The following is a 20,711-nucleotide window of genomic DNA, read 5'->3' as shown; positions in this document are numbered from 1 at the left end:
GGAGATTATAACAGAACATGGTCAAGATGTTCAAATGTTCATAAATGACCAGCATGGTCGAATAATAATAAGGCAGAACAGTTGAAACTGGAGCAGCAGCACAGTCAGGTGGACTGGGGACAGCAAGGAGTCATCATGTCAGGTATTCCTGGGGCATGGTCCTAGGGCTCAGGTCCTCCGAGAGAGAGATAGAAAGAGAGAATTAGAGAGAGCATATGTGGGATGGCCATTCCTCTTCTGGCTGTGCCGGGCGGAGATTATAACAGAACATGGCCAAGATGTTCAAATGTTCATAAATGACCAGCATGGTCAAATAATAATAAGGCAGAACAGTTGAAAGAAACTGGAGCAGCAGCACGGCCAGGTGGACTGGTGACAGCAAGGAGTCATCATGTCAGGTAGTCCTGGGGCATGGTGCTCCGAGAGAGAGAAAGAGAGAATTAGAGAACGCACACTTAAATTCACACAGGACACCGAATAGGACAGGAGAAGTACTCCAGATATAACAAACTGACCCTAGCCCCCCGACACATAAACTACTGCAGCATAAATACTGGAGGCTGAGACAGGAGGGGTCAGGAGACACTGTGGCCCCATCCGAGGACACCCCCGGACAGGGCCAAACAGGAAGGATATAACCCCACCCACTTTGCCAAAGCACAGCCCCCACACCACTAGAGGGATATCTTCAACCACCAACTTACCATCCTGAGACAAGGCTGAGTATAGCCCACAAAGACCTCCGCCACGGCACAACCCAAGGGGGGGGGGGGACAGCATGAGAGAGCCCCAGTAACCCAGTAACCCAGCCACTCAGGTGACGCACCCCCTCCAGGGACAGCATGAGAGAGCCCCAGTAAGCCAGTGACTCAGCCCCTGTAATAGGGTTAGAGGCAGAGAATCCCAGTGGAAAGAGGGGAACCGGCCAGGCAGAGACAGCAAGGGCGGTTCGTTGCTCCAGAGCCTTTCCGTTCACCCTCCCACTCCTGGGCCAGACTACACTCAATCATATGACCCACTGAAGAGACGAGTCTTCAGTAGAGACTTAAAGGTTGAGACCGAGTTTGCGTCTCTGACATGGGTAGGCAGACAGTTCCATAAAAATGGAGCTCTATAGGAGAAAGCCCTGCCTCCAGCTGTTTGCTTAGAAATTCTAGGGACAATTAGGAGGCCTGCGTCTTGTGACCGTAGCGTACGTGTAGGTATGTACGGCAGGACCAAATCAGAGAGATAGGTAGGAGCAAGCCCATGTAATGCTTTGTAGGTTAGCAGTAAAACCTTGAAATCAGCCCTTGCTTTGACAGGAAGCCAGTGTAGAGAGGCTAGCACTGGAGTAATATGATCAAATTTTTTGGTTCTAGTCAGGATTCTAGCAGCCGTATTTAGCACTAACTGAAGTTTATTTAGTGCTTTATCCGGGTAGCCGGAAAGTAGAGCATTGCAGTAGTCTAACCTAGAAGTGACAAAAGCATGGATTAATTTTTCTGCATCATTTTTGGACAGAAAGTTTCTGATTTTTGCAATGTTACGTAGATGGAAAAAAGCTGTCCTTGAAATGGTCTTGATATGTTCTTCAAAAGAGAGATCAGGGTCCAGAGTAACGCCGAGGTCCTTCACAGTTTTATTTGAGACGACTGTACAACCATTAAGATTAATTGTCAGATTCAACAGAAGATATCTTTGTTTCTTGGGACCTAGAACAAGCATCTCTGTTTTGTCCGAGTTTAAAAGTAGAAAGTTTGCAGCCATCCACTTCCTTATGTCTGAAACACATTCTTCTAGCAAGGGCAATTTTGGGGCTTCACCATGTTTCATTGAAATGTACAGCTGTGTGTCATCCGCATAGCAGTGAAAGTTAACATTATGTTTTCGAATAACATCCCCAAGAGGTAAAATATATAGTGAAAACAATAGTGGTCCTAAAACGGAACCTTGAGGAACACCGAAATGTACAGTTGATTTGTCAGAGGACAAACCATTCACAGAGACAAACTGATATCTTTCCGACAGATAAGATCTAAACCAGGCCAGAACTTGTCCATGTAGACCAATTTGGGTTTCCAATCTCTCCAAAAGAATGTGGTGATCGATGGTATCAAAAGCAGCACTAAGGTCTAGGAGCACGAGGACAGATGCATAGCCTCGGTCCGATGCCATTAAAATGTCATTTACCACCTTCACAAGTGCCGTCTCAGTGCTATGATGGGGTCTAAAACCAGACTGAAGCATTTCGTATACATTGTTTGTCTTCAGGAAGGCAGTGAGTTGTTGCGCAACAGCCTTTTCTAACATTTTTGAGAGGAATGGAAGATTCGATATAGGCCGATAGTTTTTTATATTTTCTGGGTCAAGGTTTGGCTTTTTCAAGAGAGGCTTTATTACTGCCACTTTTAGTGAGTTTGGTACACATCCGGTGGATAGAGAGCCGTTTATTATGTTCAACATAGGAGGGCCAAGCACAGGAAGCAGCTCTTTCAGTAGTTTAGTTGGATTAGGGTCCAGTATGTAGCTTGAAGGTTTAGAGGCCATGATTATTTTCATCATTGTGTCAAGAGATATAGTACTAAAACACTTGAGCGTCTCTCTTGATCCTAGGTCCTGGCAGAGTTGTGCAGACTCAGGACAACTGAGCTTTGAAGGAATATGCAGATTTAAGGAGGAGTCCGAAATTTGCTTTCTAATAATCATAATCTTTTCCTCAAAGAAGTTCATGAATTTATCACTGCTAAAGTGAAAGTCATCCTCTCTTGGGGAATGCTGCTTTTTAGTTAGCTTTGCGACAGTATCAAAAAGGAATTTCGGATTGTTCTTATTTTCCTCAATTAAGTTAGAAAAATAGGATGATCGAGCAGCAGTAAGGGCTCTTCGGTACTGCACAGTACTGTCTTTCCAAGCTAGTCGGAAGACTTCCAGTTTGGTGTGGCGCCATTTCCGTTCCAATTTTCTGGAAGCTTGCTTCAGAGCTCTGGTATTTTCTGTGTACCAGGGAGCTAGTTTCTTATGAGAAATGTTTTTTGTTTTTAGGGGTGCAACTGCATCTAGGGTATTGCACAAGGTTAAATTGAGTTCCTCAGTTAGGTGGTTAACTGATTTTTGTCCTCTGGCGTCCTTGGGTAGACAGAGGGAATCTGGAAGGACATCAAGGAATCTTTGTGCTGTCTGTGAATTTATAGTACGACTCTATGTTGGCGGTTCCTTTATTTCGGCAGTTACCTGTAGATAGTTACACACAACAAGCAATTGATTTGTACATTTTTTATGACCAATCCCAAACTGCCCTGTAAGTGGTGCTTGTGTTTTAGTGAGATTCAAGGTTCCATTCCATACACATACACACGTTCAGCCACGTCCATCCCTGCCAACCCCAGAGTGCTGTGCCCATACAGACTGGTATTTGCATCGTCAACAAAATACATTTGTTTTTTCCATGTTGGAAACAAACCAATGGGGACAGCACTGTTGAAATAACTGCTGTTTCATGCCCAGTAATGATGTCGCAATATATGTGTTTGTTTTGAAAATGTACATTTGACAAATTTTCTGCCTCCTTCAATGGTCAATATCAGATGTCTGCTGTGAGAATATATCTAAAAACCCATTAAATTTAAACATGGATATCTATGGAGGACAGACAGAGAGATGTACAGTAAGATCCATGATAGAGAAGTCATGGTTTTGTTATTTACTTTGAGGAGCCTATTTAAGGAACTCACTTTCAAGCTCAACTAGATTGCATGAAACAATCACCTTCCCATAGTCGTCCATTATTTAAATCTAGTTGGAATTGTCATACAGTACATGCTATATGTTTATGAATGTGTCTATGAAGTTCATATTAGTCATGTCAGGAGTTTCTGTTCACATCAAATGTATAAGCCCGGTGTCTTGATATCATTAATAATAAACCATAGTCCATTCTCAATTAGAATTTGAAACACTGATTACAATAGGGCATGTTTAGTTCAGCTTTCTCTCAAATTCAATTTGGGCACAACATCAGTAAAAAAAATGTTTGTAATTGTTTGTATCACAGCTGATAATCAAATGTCTCTTAGACTTTTTTCCAGTGGCCTTTGATTTAAGTACCCTTTTGAAAGGCACACAATGGACCTGGATCTGTGCCAGTGAATAGTGGATTCTCTGCAGCTTTAAAGGTTGTAACTTGGCAACAGTGGGCCTGTCCACCTCCCCCTATCTACCCAATCTTCTCACCGTGGCCACTGTATTCATCAGACATTCAGACACTGCATTGATTCATGTGTTATTAATAACACATAATATGGTGAGGATGATGATGGCGATGGATGAAAGCTTGGTTACTACTTCACTCTAGTTACTGTGACGACTTCAGTTACCACAATGTCAAAGGTCATGAACAGAATTTTAAATCTATGAGGCTTTTGTAATTGTTCTCAGGGAGCATTGTGTTCACGTTCTCCACTGCTGTCTTTCCCTGCATGCCCCTTTAGCTCCAACTGTGCTACATGATCAAAGCCTGACACACAAATGGTTTGTTTTTGTTTTTTAATGATTTTAAAGATAGAGTTTGCCAGATACCAGGTATGATATCACCATTGTTCTCATCAAGTAATCACCTGGATATAATATATTAAAATGCCATTGTTTGATGACACTTTTAGTGTATACATGTTACCTTTTAACCTGACACATTGAATTGACGTCTGGTCAGGTGGGTGATTCACCTCTGATGTCTGAACTTGCCCAGGGGCTTATCGGCTGGCTGAAGTCCCTATTAAAGCCATTGAGGTGTTGTTACCATAAAGATTACCTGGTGCCTTTACAAAGATTATTGATATATGCTTGATCTCCATGTTATTCCTGACTTTAAAGAGAATCTCATCTCTGCTCCAAAAAAGGTCTGTAGCTTGCACAACTGATATTGTCAATTTCTCCTGATCTAGATATAAATTATCTAGTAGTTTAAACTAAAGCTACAACAACACAGATAGTAGTATTTCATGTATTGGTTGGTTTATGAAAATCAAATGCACAGATTTGTATTCTACTTTTGTTTGTGGGTCTTCGATGCTGCTGCACCACTATCTTCTCAGTTGTTGTAATTCATGTTTTGTAGAAAACTAATGTATGTTTTTATCAGATGGAATTGTAGAGTTATTAAACAGTGATGGTTGAAATGCCAAAAATGTATCTCTTCTCCCTGTACTATTCAGCCAAGGAAAACCAATTGATGGCTCAACAAAAAACACTGTCTTGCACTTGCTTTGATGTATAGTTTTTCAAAGAACACTGCCCCTTCCCCTTGTGAACCCCATTCCCTCCATCCACGAGGATGTCCTGTTCAGAAGTTGTTTTTACGGAAACGTTATCACCTTCATTTCCATTAGTGCTTGCCCCCTCTGAGAATAGCCCAGGAGGGTGGCCTACACCACATCAGCAGGGCCAACTGTTATGTTATCTATCCTGTCCAGTGTCCACTCTATCCTCCCTGGGTGGACAGACACAGGATGTGTCCTAAATGGCACTCTCTTCCCTTTATAGTGCACTACTTTTAACCAGGGCCCATTATGCTCTGGTCAAAATAGTGCACTATATAGGGAATATGGGGGTATTTGGGAAGCAAACACAGCTCACTGCTTCCCAACATCATGTGATCTAACTGGGGCCTGCGCTTACTCCTCTGTACATTGCTCTGAGATCACCTGACCTTGCGGCTGTGATGGCCACTGAGAAAGTGAGTCCAGCTGGTTATGGACCCACAGGTCCAGTGGAGTCCTCCTGGGGATGGGAAAGTAGTTACAATAGGGCCTTCAAACAACCAAGTACTGTGGACTCAGATACGCTCCTATGAGCCAGCACAGGGAGCGAGCCCCTGAACGCAGATATGCTTGTTTGACCAGAATGCTGTGTGCTCCCAGCTGGTTCCTTCCTTCCTACCAGGATCATCTGATTTATCGTGTGTGATTTAGAATGATGCGAACAGCTGTGTAAATACACAGGCTCCATATCAAACAAGTTCAAGAAGACAGCACATGATGCAAAAGGTATCATACCGGCTGTATTTCTGTATTTTAAAAGTTATTTATGTTGAAAACTTGAATGCTGACATGCAAAACATTTCTGATAGTATATCAACAATGGACTAATGAAACAAACACCAAAACATTGTTTTGGGGTGGAGTTTTTCTTTAACAGGGCCTTATCAAGAGGCACAGCAGAGCTGACAAAGCTATGAAATATACAACACAATTAATGAGAATTGCCTGTAGTTAGTGGATATTCATCAGCAGTATTACATAGTAATATAGACTCTTGTTGCTGTTCTGGCCAATGCAAAGGCTTCATACCACAATAGGAAACCAATCTGTACCAGACATATTGTAGCTCTGAGTCTGATCTGAATAATTGTTCATCATAATGAAAATTCCACCCATCAGTTGAATATCCTGCCTCCTCCTGTTTCACTCTGTGAAGTGGAGTTGCTGTCTGTCTGGGGGACTGTTTCCTCCTAGTGTGGGGCCGTGCTCCTCTCTCTTTGTACCGGCTGAAACAGACATCCTGTTGACAGAGCTCCTCTGCTACTAATGACAGGATACGGCTTGGCAGAGCTGCAGATTGAGGAACTCGGCTACCAGTACTACCACACTGGTCCCTGGTATAGCATGCCAGCGTGGGATATGGAAAAACACCCAGTGAATTACAGTATTTCATATGGTGTCTTGATAAGACAAAACAAATACGGAATCTTTCAAATTAATTTGAAATTATATTAATGGAAAGATTACGTCTTAAAAGAGAATTTCACAATTTTACAACTTGATGTTAGATGGTTCTGAAAATAGTCTATGGGCCAGGAGAAACTCTAACTTCAGCTAACTTTAGCCACTGATAGAAAAATATCTATGGAATTGATGGGCATGTGAGCATGTTATGGCCAAATCACCTTTAAGTAAAATCAAACCAAATATGTATTACATTTCAGGTGATTTGGACATACATCTTTTTTACATGCTCACATCATGCCCCCATAACTTCCTTATATTTTTAGCTAGTAATGGCTAAAGTTAGCTAATGTTATAATGGCTGTTTAAAGAAAACTGAACCATGGATTAGTTTATACTGGCCAATATACTATTTTCAGGGTGAGGAACTATCTAACATCAAGTTGTAAAATAGTGAACTTCTCTTTTAAAATGCAAGGTCATTCCAAAACACCTCATGGGTCAAAAGAGCAACTGCTGCATACAAGAAGTGTTGCTGGATGCTTTTTTTTAAACCCTTATTTAACTATGCAAGTCAGTTAAGAACAAATTCTTATTTTCAATGACAGCCTAGGAACAGTGCTTGTTCAGGGGAAGAACGACAGCACAGGGAGCGAGCCCCTGAACGCAGATATGCTTGTTTGACCAGAATGCTGTGGGCTCCCAGCTGGTTCCTTCCTTCCTACCAGGATCATCTGATTTATCATGTGTGATTTAGAATGATGTGAACAGCTGTGTAAATACACAGGCTCCATATCAAACAAGTTCAAGAAGACAGCACATGATGCAAAAGGTATCATACCGGCTGTATTTCTGTATTTTAAAAGTTATTTATGTTGAAAACCTTGTCAGCTTGGGGGTTTGAACTTGCAACCTTCCGGTTACTAGTCCAACACTCTAACCACTAGGCTACCCTGCCACCCCATAAAAATATTAATGATAAAAGAGTTCAGGTTGAACATGACTTTATTTATTAACCCTCACAGCTATCATCCAATCATTGCATCTGAAAGACTGATATCTTCAGAGTCTAACTATCTTCTAACAAGTGTTTTGCTTCTTATAAAATGAATACGTTTAGCATCATTTTCAAAAGTAAATAAAATGTATCTGTTTGCCTGGCCATAATTGTAAGCAAATACTGTATATCATGGAGTAAGGGATTGATTGAATCTGTTAAATCAAATGATATAGTATTATTTATTATTATACTGTAACCCAATCATCTGGAGTTAAAGTTACTAAATTTATCTTGTGACAAATGTACTACAAGAGATGTAGTTACCCTACTCTGACAGATGAGGGTGTACTGTACATTGATCAGGGTAGATTCTCAAAGACTAGAATCACAATTTATGAATCAGCAGACATGAATGTCACGCTTTCACTCTACCTGAAACAATGTCAATAATATTTAAGTGTACTAAACTAATAGCATTTATATATACAGTGGGGGAAAAAAGTATTTAGTCAGCCACCAATTGTGCAAGTTCTCCCACTTAAAAAGATGAGAGAGGCCTGTAATTTTCATCATAGGCACACTTCAACTATGTCAGAGAAAATGAGGAAAAAAATCCAGAAAATCACATTGTAGGATTTTTAATTAATTTATTTTAAAATATTGGTGGAAAATAAGTAGTTGGTCACCTACAAACAAGCAAGATTTCTGGCTCTCACAGACCTGTAACTTCTTCTTTAAGAGGCTCCTCTGTCCTCCACTCGTTACTTATATTAATGGCACCTGTTTGAACTAGTTATCAAATCAAATCAAATCAAATGTATTTATATAGCCCTTCGTACATCAGCTGATATCTCAAAGTGCTGTACAGAAACCCAGCCTAAAACCCCAAACAGCAAGCAATGCAGGTGTAGAAGCACGGTGGCTAGGAAAAACTCCCTAGAAAGGCCAAAACCTAGGAAGAAACCTAGAGAGGAACCAGGCTATGTGGGGTGGCCAGTCCTCTTCTGGCTGTGCCGGGTGGAGATTATAACAGAACATGGCCAAGATGTTCAAATGTTCATAAATGACCAGCATGGTCCAATAATAATAAGGCAGAACAGTTGAAACTGGAGCAGCAGCACGGCCAGGTGGACTGGGGACAGCAAGGAGTCATCATGTCAGGTCCTAGGCATGGTCCTAGGGCTCAGGTCCTCCGAGAGAGAGAAAGAAAGAGAGAAAGAGATAATTAGAGAGAGCACACTTAAATAGGAGACACTGTGGGGTGGCCAGTCCTCTTCTGGCTGTGCCGGGTGGAGATTATAACAGAACATGGCCAAGATGTTCAAATGTTCATAAATGACCAGCATGGTCCAATAATAATAAGGCAGAACAGTTGAAACTGGAGCAGCAGCACGGCCAGGTGGACTGGGGACAGCAAGGAGTCATCATGTCAGGTCCTAGGCATGGTCCTAGGGCTCAGGTCCTCCGAGAGAGAGAAAGAAAGAGAGAAAGAGATAATTAGAGAGAGCACACTTAAATAGGAGACACTGTGGCCCCGTCCGAGGACACCCCGGACAGGGCCAAACAGGAAGGTTATAACTCCACCCACTTTGCCAAAGCACAGCCCCCACACCACTTGAGGGATATCTTCAACCACCATCTTACTATCCTGAGACAAGTTATCAGTATAAAAGACACCTGTCCACAACCTCAAACAGTCACACTCCAAACTCCACTATGGCCAAGGCCAAAGAGCTGTCAAAGGACACCAGAAACAGAATTGTAGACCTGCACCCGACTGAGAAGACTGAATCTGCAATAGGTAAGCAGCTTGGTTTGAAGAAATCAACTGTGGGAGCAATTATTAGGAAATGGAAGACATACAAGACCACTGATAATCTCCCTCGATCTGGGGCTCCATGTAAGAGCTCACCCCGTGGGGTCAAAATGATCACAAGAGGGGTGAGCAAAAATCCCAGAACCACACGGGGGGACCTAGTGAATGACCTGCAGAGAGCTGGGACCAAAGTAACAAAGCCTACCAACAGTAACACACTACGCCGCCAGGGACTCAAATCCTGCAGTGCCAGACGTGTCCCCCTGCTTAAGCCAGTACATGTCCAGGCCCGTCTGAAGTTTGCTAGAGAGCATTTGGATGATCCAGAAGAAGATTGGGAGAATGTCATATGGTCAGATGAAACCAAAATATAACTTTTTGGTAAAAACTCAACTTGTCGTGTTTGGAGGACAAAGAATGCTGAGTTGCATCCAAAGAACACCATACCTACTGTGAAGCATGGGGGTGGAAAAATCATGCTTTGGGGCTGTTTTTCTACAAAGGGACCAGGACAACTGATTCGTGTAAAGGAAGAATGAATGGGGCCATGTATCGTGAGATTTTGAGTGAAAACCTCCTTCAATGCAAGGGCATTGAAGATGAAACGTGGCTGGGTCTTTCAGCATGACAATGATCCCAAACACACCGCCCGGGCAACGAAGGAGTGGCTTCGTAAGAAGCATTTCAAGGTCCTGGAGTGGCATAGCCAGTAACCAGATCTCAACCTAATAGAAAATCTTTGGAGGGAGTTGAAAGTCTGTGTTGCCCAGCAACAGCCCCAAAACATCACTGCTCTAGAGGAGATCTGCATGGAGGAATGGGCCAAAATACCAGCAACAGTGTGTGAAAACCTTGTGAAGACTTACAGAAAACATTTGACCTCTGTCATTGCCAACAAAGGGTATATAACAAAGTATTGAGACAAACTTTTGTTATTGACCAAATACTTATTTTCCACCATAATTTGCAAATAAATTCATTAAAAATCCTACAATGTGATTTTCTGGATTTTTTGTTCTCATTTTGTCTGTCATAGATGAAGTGTACCTATGATGAAAATTACAGGCCTCTCATCTTTTTAAGTGGGAGAACTTGCACAATTGGTGGCTGACTAAATACTTTTTTTGCCCCACTGTATATATATATATATATACAGAGTACCAGTCAAAAGTTTGGACACACCTACTCATTCAAGGGTTTTTCTATTTTTTTCAAGGGTTTTTCTATTTTCTACATTGTAGAATAATAGTGAAGCCATCAAGACTATAAAATAACACATATGGAATCATGTAGTAACCAAAGATTCTTCAAAGTAGCTACCCTTTGCATTGATGACAGCTTTGCACACTCTTGGCATTCTCTCAACCAGCTTCATCTGGAATGATTTTCCAATAGTCTTAAAGGGGTTCCCACATATGCTGAACACTTGTTGGCTGCTTTTCCTTCACTCTGCTGTCCAACTCATCCTTAACCATCTCAATTGGGTTGAGGTCAGGTGTTTGTGGAGTGTCACCAGCAGAGCACCCCTACACCATCACACCTAAAATAATATATATATTTTTATTTTATTTATTTGTTTAACACTTTTTTGGTTACTACATGATTCCATATGTGTTATTTCACATTTTCTCAATTTTCTGACTGTATTAGATCATGGATTGATAAGCATGACGCGCATCACAACTTTGTTTCAGATTCCTTTGTGAATAAAGGGCAGTCAGTCTAGTTGGATGCAATCCTTGGGTCGTCCCAACTCTAACGTCACCCAATTGAAGTTTAACACATTTTTACATTTTAGCAGACAGTGTTATCAAAAAGCAATTTACAGGAGCAATTATTGTTACGGGCGTTGAACGACACATCGACAGAAGTTTATTCTAGTCGGCTTGGCGATTTGAACCAGTGACCTTTCTTTTACTAGCTCAATGTTGCTAACCGCCAGGCTACCAGCTGCTCTACACTGGTTATATGGTTAGGGTTAACTAAGGGTATGGGTTAAGGTTAGGGTTTAGGGTAAGGACGTCCCAATGAGTCCAGATAGCGCTAACCTTTTTTTTTTATGAGCCATTGGGTACACAACCATTGGTGCGTGTTGCACGCTCCGCCCATGGAGGCGGTAGCGTAATAACTGAGAATGAAGGAAATCGTGTAAAGACTGGCATCTGACAGCGCAGCAGTAAGCTACTATAGCTACGTCCAAAGTGTTGTTTGCTAGAACTATTTATATTTACTTGAAGTAGCCAACTGCTTCAGATTGTTTCGAATGGAGACCAGACAACAGGGTGAGTGAGAATTCCAACTCTCTAAAATTATAGAATAATATGTTCCACATAGTGGATTTCTGTTGTTGCATTTATTCAACTGGGTAACTAATATTTAGCCAATTGTTTGTTACTTACAATTATTAGAGATGAACGAAAACTATTGTTAGTGTATTCATATTTGATATAGACTTAGTTAACCTTAATGCATATATTAGTAACCGTAATAAGCAGTTGACCTTGTATATGGGATGATGGTCTTGATAGGTGCGTCATAACGTTTAACAAATTCTTCCTCAAAAGACAAACATTTTATCAACAGAGTAGCCAGTTATCACATGACGCATCTAGGCTGCCTAATGGAGCACGTGGTTAATTTGTCCATTTCTGTCCGGTGTGCAACATCATGTTGCAACATGGTAACAAAATATCAAGTTCATGTGGATGTAATATTGCTCTGTCCCTCTGTTAGGTTAAAATTCATTTTGCAAACCATATGACTGGCTCAAGGGCAAGGCCACTATTTTCCCTCCCCACATGACCATCTGACCAAATAATTGAAACCTTGTGATTGGTATTTGGTTTGGAGAGGGTTTCTTTGTAGTTGGCCCGATCTTCCAAATAGCAAGATGGCTGTCATATCTTGTTCACACTAGATTAGGTTACCAGTTGAATACTGGATATTATAATCAACTTTCTGGTTCAAACAAGGTCTAGGCATTGGTTTTTATCAACCTCTGGTTATCAAGTTACAGTCAGTCTGTAATGCAAGGGTTTTCAACCGGAGGTCCGCGGTCCGTGGAGGTACTGCAGGATGTGTGCGAACATATATAAAGAAAGAAAAGTGTCCCCCCCCCCCCCCCCCCCAATGTTTTTATTGAAATCACTAGCAACAACAGAATATAATTTTTTTGACTACATACCTACAGTAGAAAAGAGAATATCTTATTTCTAATGATGTCCATGTTAATTCTCAACTCCAAATATTGAGCAAATTACACTAATTGGAGCTAATTACACTCACTGGAGTATCTGACACAAGCTTAGAAAAAGCACCCATGAATAGATTACCAGGCTTGTCAAGTGCCAATGGCTGCTAGTAAGCTTTCTTGACTGACTTGGACTCTCATTTTGCCAACCCACAGCTAACCTTTGTTTAATCAGCTGAACAGCTGTTCTTAGAGAAAATAAGCTATATTAGAGTTTACACTTCCTCTTCCAATTATAATGTGAGGAGGTCAAAATAATGAAAAACTATTTACCACATATTAATTTTAAAATGTTGTAAGCCAGTATGAGGGTTTGCACTCAGGCTAAAAAGAAAGGTGGCCTGTGCGTAAGATAAAAAAAATATATAAAGTAAGTTCTAAAAGGACTAGCACTCAAACCATGAATAGGAATAACCCAAGGAGGCCGAGATGTAAAAACAATATACTTAATTTAATGAATGCTCAAAAAAATACAAAGGATGACAGTGCAAGGTGCAAAGAAAGTTAATAAAGAGCATACCTTTCGGCCTTATACATTCATCACTGCTGTACAAAGCATTGATTACTTGATGACAAGATGTGACATTTTTTGGGGGGGTTAATGTATGATGGGGGTCCGTGGGTCGCCAGTTTGCTTGGGAGCGGGTTCCTGAGCCAAAAACGTTGAAGACCCCTGCTTTAATGGACACTGTAACCTACATTGTACACCAATCGGGTGTGTGTGTGCCTGTGTGTGTGTGTGTGTGCCTGTGTGTGTGTGTGTGTAACCTACTCTTTTGTCTTGCACCCCATTCATTGGCCTATGAACATCAAATGCATCATCATCAGATCTGTACTCGAGTGTACTGAGTGATGGGGTATGGGGTAAGACCTTGTAGTCTGATGAGTGGGTTATGCCCAGCAGGTTTGAGATGCAACCTGAAGGTGACATGCCTTTGTTCAGTCCCTCCTTCCCGGTTATTGGTAGTATTACAGTAGTTACAGTAATTTGAGTGTGTCATCATGGGCCCACTGTTGAACAGTAAACCTGTGCAACATCAATTGCATATGTTGTATAGGCTACTGTGAATTGTAATAGCATGTGGTGATAAATCATTGGATTTAGATCCACTGATCTGTCTTGATGATTCTGCACAATTAAACCAGAAAATGGGCCTATGTGTTCTTGATATGCTTGCTTGCCCTATTATGTAAATACAGTTGAAGTCAGAAGTTTACATACACCTTAACCAAATATACACTGCTCAAAGAAATAAAGGGAACACTTAAACAACACAATGTAACTCCAAGTCAATCACACTTCTGTGAAATCAAACTGTCCACTTAGGAAGCAACACTGATTGACAATACATTTCACATGCTGTTGTGCAAATGGAATAGACAACAGGTGGAAATTATAGGCAATTAGCAAGACACCCCCAATAAAGGAGTGGTTCTGCAGATGGTGACCACAGACCACTTCTCAGTTCCTATGCTTCCTGGCTGATGTTTTGGTCACTTTTGAATGCTGGCGGTGCTTTCACTCTAGTGGTAGCATGAGACGGAGTCTACAACCCACACAAGTGGCTCAGGTAGTGCAGCTCATCCAGGATGGCACATCAATGCGAGCTGTGGCAAGAAGGTTTGCTGTGTCTGTCAGCGTAGTGTCCAGAGCATGGAGGCGCTACCAGGAGACAGGCCAGTACATCAAGAGACGTGGAGGAGGGTAACAACCCAGCAGCAGGACTGCTACCTCCGCCTTTGTGCAAGGAGGAGCAGGAGGAGCACTGCCAGAGCCCTGCAAAATGACCTCCAGCAGGCCACAAATGTGCATGTGTCTGCTCAAACGGTCAGAAACAGACTCCATGAGGGTGGTATGAGGGCCCGACGTCCACAGGTGGGGGTTGTGCTTACAGCCCAACACCGTGCAGGACATTTGGCATTTGCCAGAGAACACCAAGTTTGGCAAATTCGCCACTGGCGCCCTGTGCTCTTCACAGATGAAAGCAGGTTCACACTGAGCACATGTAACAGAGTCTGGAGACGCCGTGGAGAACGTTCTGCTGCCTGCAACATCCTCCAGCATGACCGGTTTGGCGGTGGGTCAGTCATGGTGTGGGGTGGCATTTCCTTGGGGGCCCGCACAGCCCTCCATGTGCTCACCAGAGGTAGCCTGACTGCCATTAGGTACCGAGATGAGATCCTCAGACCCCTTGTGAGACCATCTCCTTCTCAACAGCCCTCCATGTGCTCACCAGAGGTAGCCTGACTGCCATTAGGTACCGAGATGAGATCCTCAGACCCCTTGTGAGACCATCTCCTTCTCAACAGCCCTCCATGTGCTCACCAGAGGTAGCCTGGCCCTGGGTTCCTCCTAATGCAAGACAATGCTAGACCTCATGTGGCTGGAGTGTGTCAGCAGTTCCTGCAAGAGGAAGGCATTGATGCTATGGACTGGCCCGCCCGTTCCCCAGACCTGAATCCAATTGAGCACATCTGGGACATCATGTCTCGCTCCATCCACCAACGCCACGTTGCACCACAGACTGTCCAGGAGTATGCGGATGCTTTAGTCAAGGTCTGGGAGGAGATCCCTCAGGAGACCATCTGCCACCTCATCAGGAGCATGCCCAGGCGTTATAGGGAGGTCATACAGGCACGTGGAAGCCACACACAATACTGAGCCTCATTTTGACTTGTTTTAAGGACATTACATCAAAGTTGGATCAGCCTGTAGTGTGGTTTTCCACTTTAATTTTGAGTGTGGCTCCAAATCCAGACCTCCATGGGTTGATAAATTTGATTTCCATTGATCATTTTTGTGTGATTTTGTTGTCCGCACATTCAACTATGTAAAGAGAAAAGTATTTAATAAGAATATTCATATTCATTCAGATCTAGGATGTTATTTTAGTGTTCCCTTTTATTTTTTTGAGCAGTGTATTTAAACTCAGTTTTTCACAATTTCTGACCTTTAATCTTAGTCAAAATTCCCAGTCTTTGGTCAGTTAGGATCACCACTTTAATTTAAGAATGTGAAATGTCAGAATAATAGTAGAGAGAACTATTTATTTCAGCTTTTATTTCTTTCATCACATTCCCAGTGGGTCATACGTTTACATACACTCAATTAGTATTTGGCAGCATTGCCTTTTCAAATCAAATCAAATCAAATGTATTAATATAGCCCTTCGTACATCAGCTGATATCTCAAAGTGCTGTACAGAAACCCAGCCTAAAACCCCAAACAGCAAGCAATGCAGGTGTAGAAGCACGGTGGCTAGGAAAAACTCCCTAGAAAGGCCAAAACCTAGGAAGAAACCTAGAGAGGAACCAGGCTATGTGGGGTGGCCAGTCCTCTTCTGGCTGTGCTGGGTGGAGATTATAACAGAACATGGCCAAGATGTTCAAATGTTCATAAATGACCAGCATGGTCGAATAATAATAATAATAATAAGGCAGAACAGTTGAAACTGGAGCAGCAGCACGGTCAGGTGGACTGGGGACAGCAAGGAGTCATCATGTCAGGTAGTCCTGGGGCATGGTCCTAGGGCTCAGGTCTTCCGAGAGAGAGAAAGAAAGAGAGAAGGAGAGAATTAGAGAACGCACACTTAGATTCACACAGGACACCGAATAGGACAGGAGAAGTACTCCAGATATAACAAACTGACCCTAGCCCCCCCCGACACATAAACTACTGCAGCATAAATACTGGAGGCTGAGACAGGAGGGGGCAGGAGACACTGTGGCCCCATCCGAGGATTATCAAATAAATATCTGAAAATAATAAACACTCCGCCAATATTTTCAGAATCGTTAAAGTTCTGCACATACTTTTAAATTGTTTAACTTGGGTCAAATGTTTCAGGTAGCCTTCCACAGGCTTCCCACAATAAGTTGGGTGAATTTTGGCCCATTCATCCTGACAGAGCTGGTGGAACTGAGTCAGGTTTGTAGGCCTCCTTACTCGCACATGCTTTAACAGTTCTGCCCACACATTTTCTATGGGATTGAGGTCATGTTGCTTCAATATATCCACATAATTGTCCTGCCTCATGATGCCATCTATTTTTTGAAGTGCACCAGTCCCTCCTGCAGCAAAGCACCCCCACAACATGATGCTGCCACCCCCATGCTTCACGGTTGGGATGGTGTTCTTCAACTTGCAAGTCTCCCCCTCTTTTCTACAAACATAACGATTGTCATTATGGCCAAACAGTTCTGTTTTTGTTTCATCAGACCAGAGGACATTTCTCCAAAAAGTAGGATTTTTGTCCCCATATGCAGTTGCAAACCGTAGTCTGGCTTTTTTATGGCGGTTTTGGAGCAGTGGCTTCTTCCTTGCTGAGTGGCCTTTCAGTTTATTTTGATATAGGACTCCTTTTACTGTGGATATAGATACTTTTGTAGCTGTTTCCTCCAGAATCTTCACAAGGTCCTTTGCTGTTGTCCTGTGAATGATTTGCACTTTTCGTACCAAAGTGTGTTTATCTCCAGGAGACAGAACGCGTCTCCTTCCTGAGTGGTATGATGGCTGTGTGGTCCCATGGTGTTTATACTCACGCACTATTGTTTGTACAGATGAACGTGGTACCTTCAGGCGTTTGGAAATTGCTGCCTAGGATAAACCAGACTCTTGGCTGATTTATTTTGATTTTCCCATGATGTCAAGCGAAGAGGCACTGTTTTTGAAGGTTGGCCATGAAATACATCCACAGGTACACCTCCAATTGACTCATATGATGTTGTGCTTCTACACCTGCATTGCTTGCTGTTTGGGGTTTTAGGCTGGGTTTCTGTACAGCACTTTGATATATCAGCTGATGTACGAAGGGCTATATAAATAAATTTGATTTTATTTGAAATTTGATTTGAATTAGCCTACCAGAAGCTTCTAAAGCCATGACATAATTTTCTGGAATTTTTCAAGCTGTTTAAAGGCACAGTCAACTTAGTGTATGTCAGCGTCTGACCCACTGGAATTGAGATACAGTGAAATAATCTGTCTGTAAACAATTTTGGGGGAAATTACTTGTGTCATGTCCTAACCGACTTGCCAAAACTATTGTTCAACAAGAAATTTGTGGAGTGGTTGAAAAACGAGTTTTAATGACTCCAACCTAAGTCTATGTAAACATTCAACTTCAACTGTAGATAGCAAGATTTCACTTTTGGAATACTAAAGTTCTCTAGCATGTTATGTTTGAGCTAATTAAAATGTCTAAATATTCTCTCGGTACGTATACAGCCTAAAAGTATCTGTACGTGAATTGCCTAACCAGCGTCAACTTCATCAGACCAACAATGAAACACCTATGTAATCTATGTATGTGTCAAAAATGTTCAGATGTTTGTTATACAGCATTTTTTTCTCTGGTTATTAACATGTTATATCCATAGGCTGTATGTTTAGAACATGTGACCTCCTTGGTCAAAGTAGTCTAGGCCTACACACTGAGAGTACAAAACATTAGGAACACCTGACCTTCCTAATATTGACTTGCATTCCCTTTTACCCTCGGAACAGCCTCAATTCGTTCGGGCATGTACTCTGCAAGGTGTGTGTGTGTGTGTGTGTGTTTGTTTGAGTTCCACAGGGACGCTGCCCATTATGACTCCAGTGCTTTCCAAAGTTGTCAAGTTGGCTTGAAGTCCTTTGTGTGGTGGACCATTCTTGATACACACGGGAAACTGTTGGACGTGAAAAACCTAGAGAACGACCGATATGGATTTTTTTTGGGGCCGAAACCAATATTTTAGGCCGATATACAATATCATTAGACAGCCATGTATGCATTAATGCATACATTTTTAAAAATAAAACAATACATTTGACTTTGTTGATATGTAGTTAAATAGGAAAAATAAATAAAGTTAAATAGAAAAAATCGGAATATATTCAGACCCCTTGACTTTTTCCACATTTTGTTACGATACAGCCTTACTCTACAATTGCTTACATTGATGAAAAATCAATCTACAAACAATACCCCATAATGACAATGCGAAAACAGGTTTTATACATTTGCACAAATTTATAAAAACATTTAAAAAATGGATGAGACTTGAAATTGAGCTCAGGTGCATTCTGTTTTCATTGATCATCCTTGAGATGTTTCTACGACTTGATTGGAGTCCACCTGTGCTAAATTCAATTGAATGGACAGGATTTGGAAAGGCACACACCTGTCTAGATAAGGTTCCACATTTGACAGTGCATGTCAGAGCAGAAACAAAGCCATGAGGTTGAAGGAATTGTCTGTAATGCTCCAAAGATTGTGTTGAGGCACATATCTGGGGAAGGGTACCAAAAAATGTCTGCAGCATTGAAGGTCCCCAAGAACACATTGGTCTCCATCATTCTTAAATGGAAGAAGTTTTGGACCACCAAGACTCTTCCTAGAGCTGGCCGCCCGACCAAACTGAGCAGTCGGATAAGAAGGGCCTTGGTCAGGGAGGTGACCAAGAACCCGATGGTCACTCTGACAGAGCTCCAGAGTTCCTCTGTGGACAACCATCCCTGCAGTACTACCAATCAGGCCTTTATGGTAGAGTGGCCAGATGGAAACCACTCCTCAGTAAAAGGCACATGACAGCCCGCTTAGAGTTTGCACAAAGTTTTTGCTTTTGTAATTATGGGGTATTGTGTGTAAATTGATAAAGGAAAAAATCGATTTAATAAATTTTAGAACAAGACTGTAACGTAACAAAATGTGGAAATAGTCAAGGGGTCTGAATACTTTCCGAATGCACTGTAATTTGATTTGAATGGTAATTCTCTTGATAAATTGGGTTAAGACGGCATGACCAGCCTTTCAAAGCACTTCATGGCTGCCAAAATGTATTTTCTAGAGGTTATTTAAAATGTGACGGAGAAAAAAAACATGACTGTAAATAATTCATTACAAAAATAAAGAAATTAAGAAACAAACTTTCAAATGAAAGGAAACTTCTTTGCAGGGAAAAAACATGTTTGAATAAATGTGGGTTTTGACATTGTCATAACCAGTCATAAAATAACGCAATATATGTTACAACAGGTACATGAGTGTTATGACCATATTATGACAGGTTATGAGAAGTTGTCAGCTGTTGTGACATATGGTTTTAACCATGTCATAATGTGTTATTATGATAGGTTAAGTAAAGTGCTACCAAAAATAATGTACACTTTACTCCATACAATTTCCCTGACACCCAAAAGTACTCGTTACATTTTAAATGCTTAGCAGGACAGGAAAATGTTCCAATTCACACACTTATCAGGAGAACATCCCTGGCCCTTCTTCCTCTGAGCTGGCAGACTCACCAAACACACATGCTTAGTTTGTAAATTGTCTGTGTTGGCGTGTGCCCCTTGCTATCCTTAAATAAATAAACAAGACAATAGTGCCATCTGATTTGCTTAATATAAAGAATTTGAAGTTATTTATACTTTTACTTTTGATACTTGAGTATATTTAAAAGTAGATTTTGGCTGATCTGTGGCATCTATGGTGCTACAGATGACAAACAGTCCGTTTGCCTTCTATATTGCCCTACTGATCAACAACATTTGCATAAAAGCATCACTCACGCATGTCACACCTGTATGGAAGGACATCATATAGGCACTGCTGTTAGTTTGAGAATATAAAATAACATCTGTTCAATGCAAATGGGTCCAACGTAACGTCATGATTTATGACCACGGATGCTTATGAAACTAGTATTTTTTTTTTGTTGTGTCATTTTCCTTTTTTATATGGATTATTATTATTTTTTAGCTGCCAGGACCATCTCTAAACAACTTAGCTGCCAGGACGCATCTCTAAACAACTTAGCTGCCAGGACGCATCTCTAAACAACTTAGCTGCCAGGACGCATCTCTAAACAATTTAGCTGCCAGGACGTATCTCTAAACAACTTAGCTGCCAGGATGCATCTCTAAACAACTTAGCTGCCAGGACGCATCTCTAAACAATT

At 41.6% G+C, this 20,711-nt stretch overlaps 1 protein-coding gene across 11 annotated transcripts in view; it reads left to right on the top strand.

Moving 5' to 3' along the window:
* The first annotated feature begins 11,583 nt into the window (after nucleotides 1-11,583).
* Nucleotides 11,584-20,711, top strand: part of LOC139415089 (tumor protein D53 homolog) — a 30,169-nt gene continuing 21,041 nt past the window's right edge. For 7 of the 11 annotated variants that reach the window (XM_071162881.1, XM_071162880.1, XM_071162887.1 and 4 more), the window contains exon 1: nucleotides 11,625-11,799. In XM_071162881.1, coding sequence (XP_071018982.1) covers nucleotides 11,781-11,799 — 19 coding nt within the window. In that variant the 5' untranslated portion in view covers nucleotides 11,625-11,780. Of the gene's footprint in view, nucleotides 11,800-20,711 lie in introns of all 11 variants that reach the window. The other 4 variants (XM_071162879.1, XM_071162889.1, XM_071162883.1 and 1 more) reach the window with 3 other exon arrangements.

This window comes from Oncorhynchus clarkii, chromosome 8 (assembly GCF_045791955.1).
Source record: "Oncorhynchus clarkii lewisi isolate Uvic-CL-2024 chromosome 8, UVic_Ocla_1.0, whole genome shotgun sequence".
In the NCBI taxonomy this organism is placed as follows: Eukaryota; Metazoa; Chordata; class Actinopteri; order Salmoniformes; family Salmonidae; genus Oncorhynchus; species Oncorhynchus clarkii.
The sequence above is the reverse complement of the archived record's forward strand: the minus strand, read 5'-3'. Positions and strand labels throughout refer to the sequence as shown.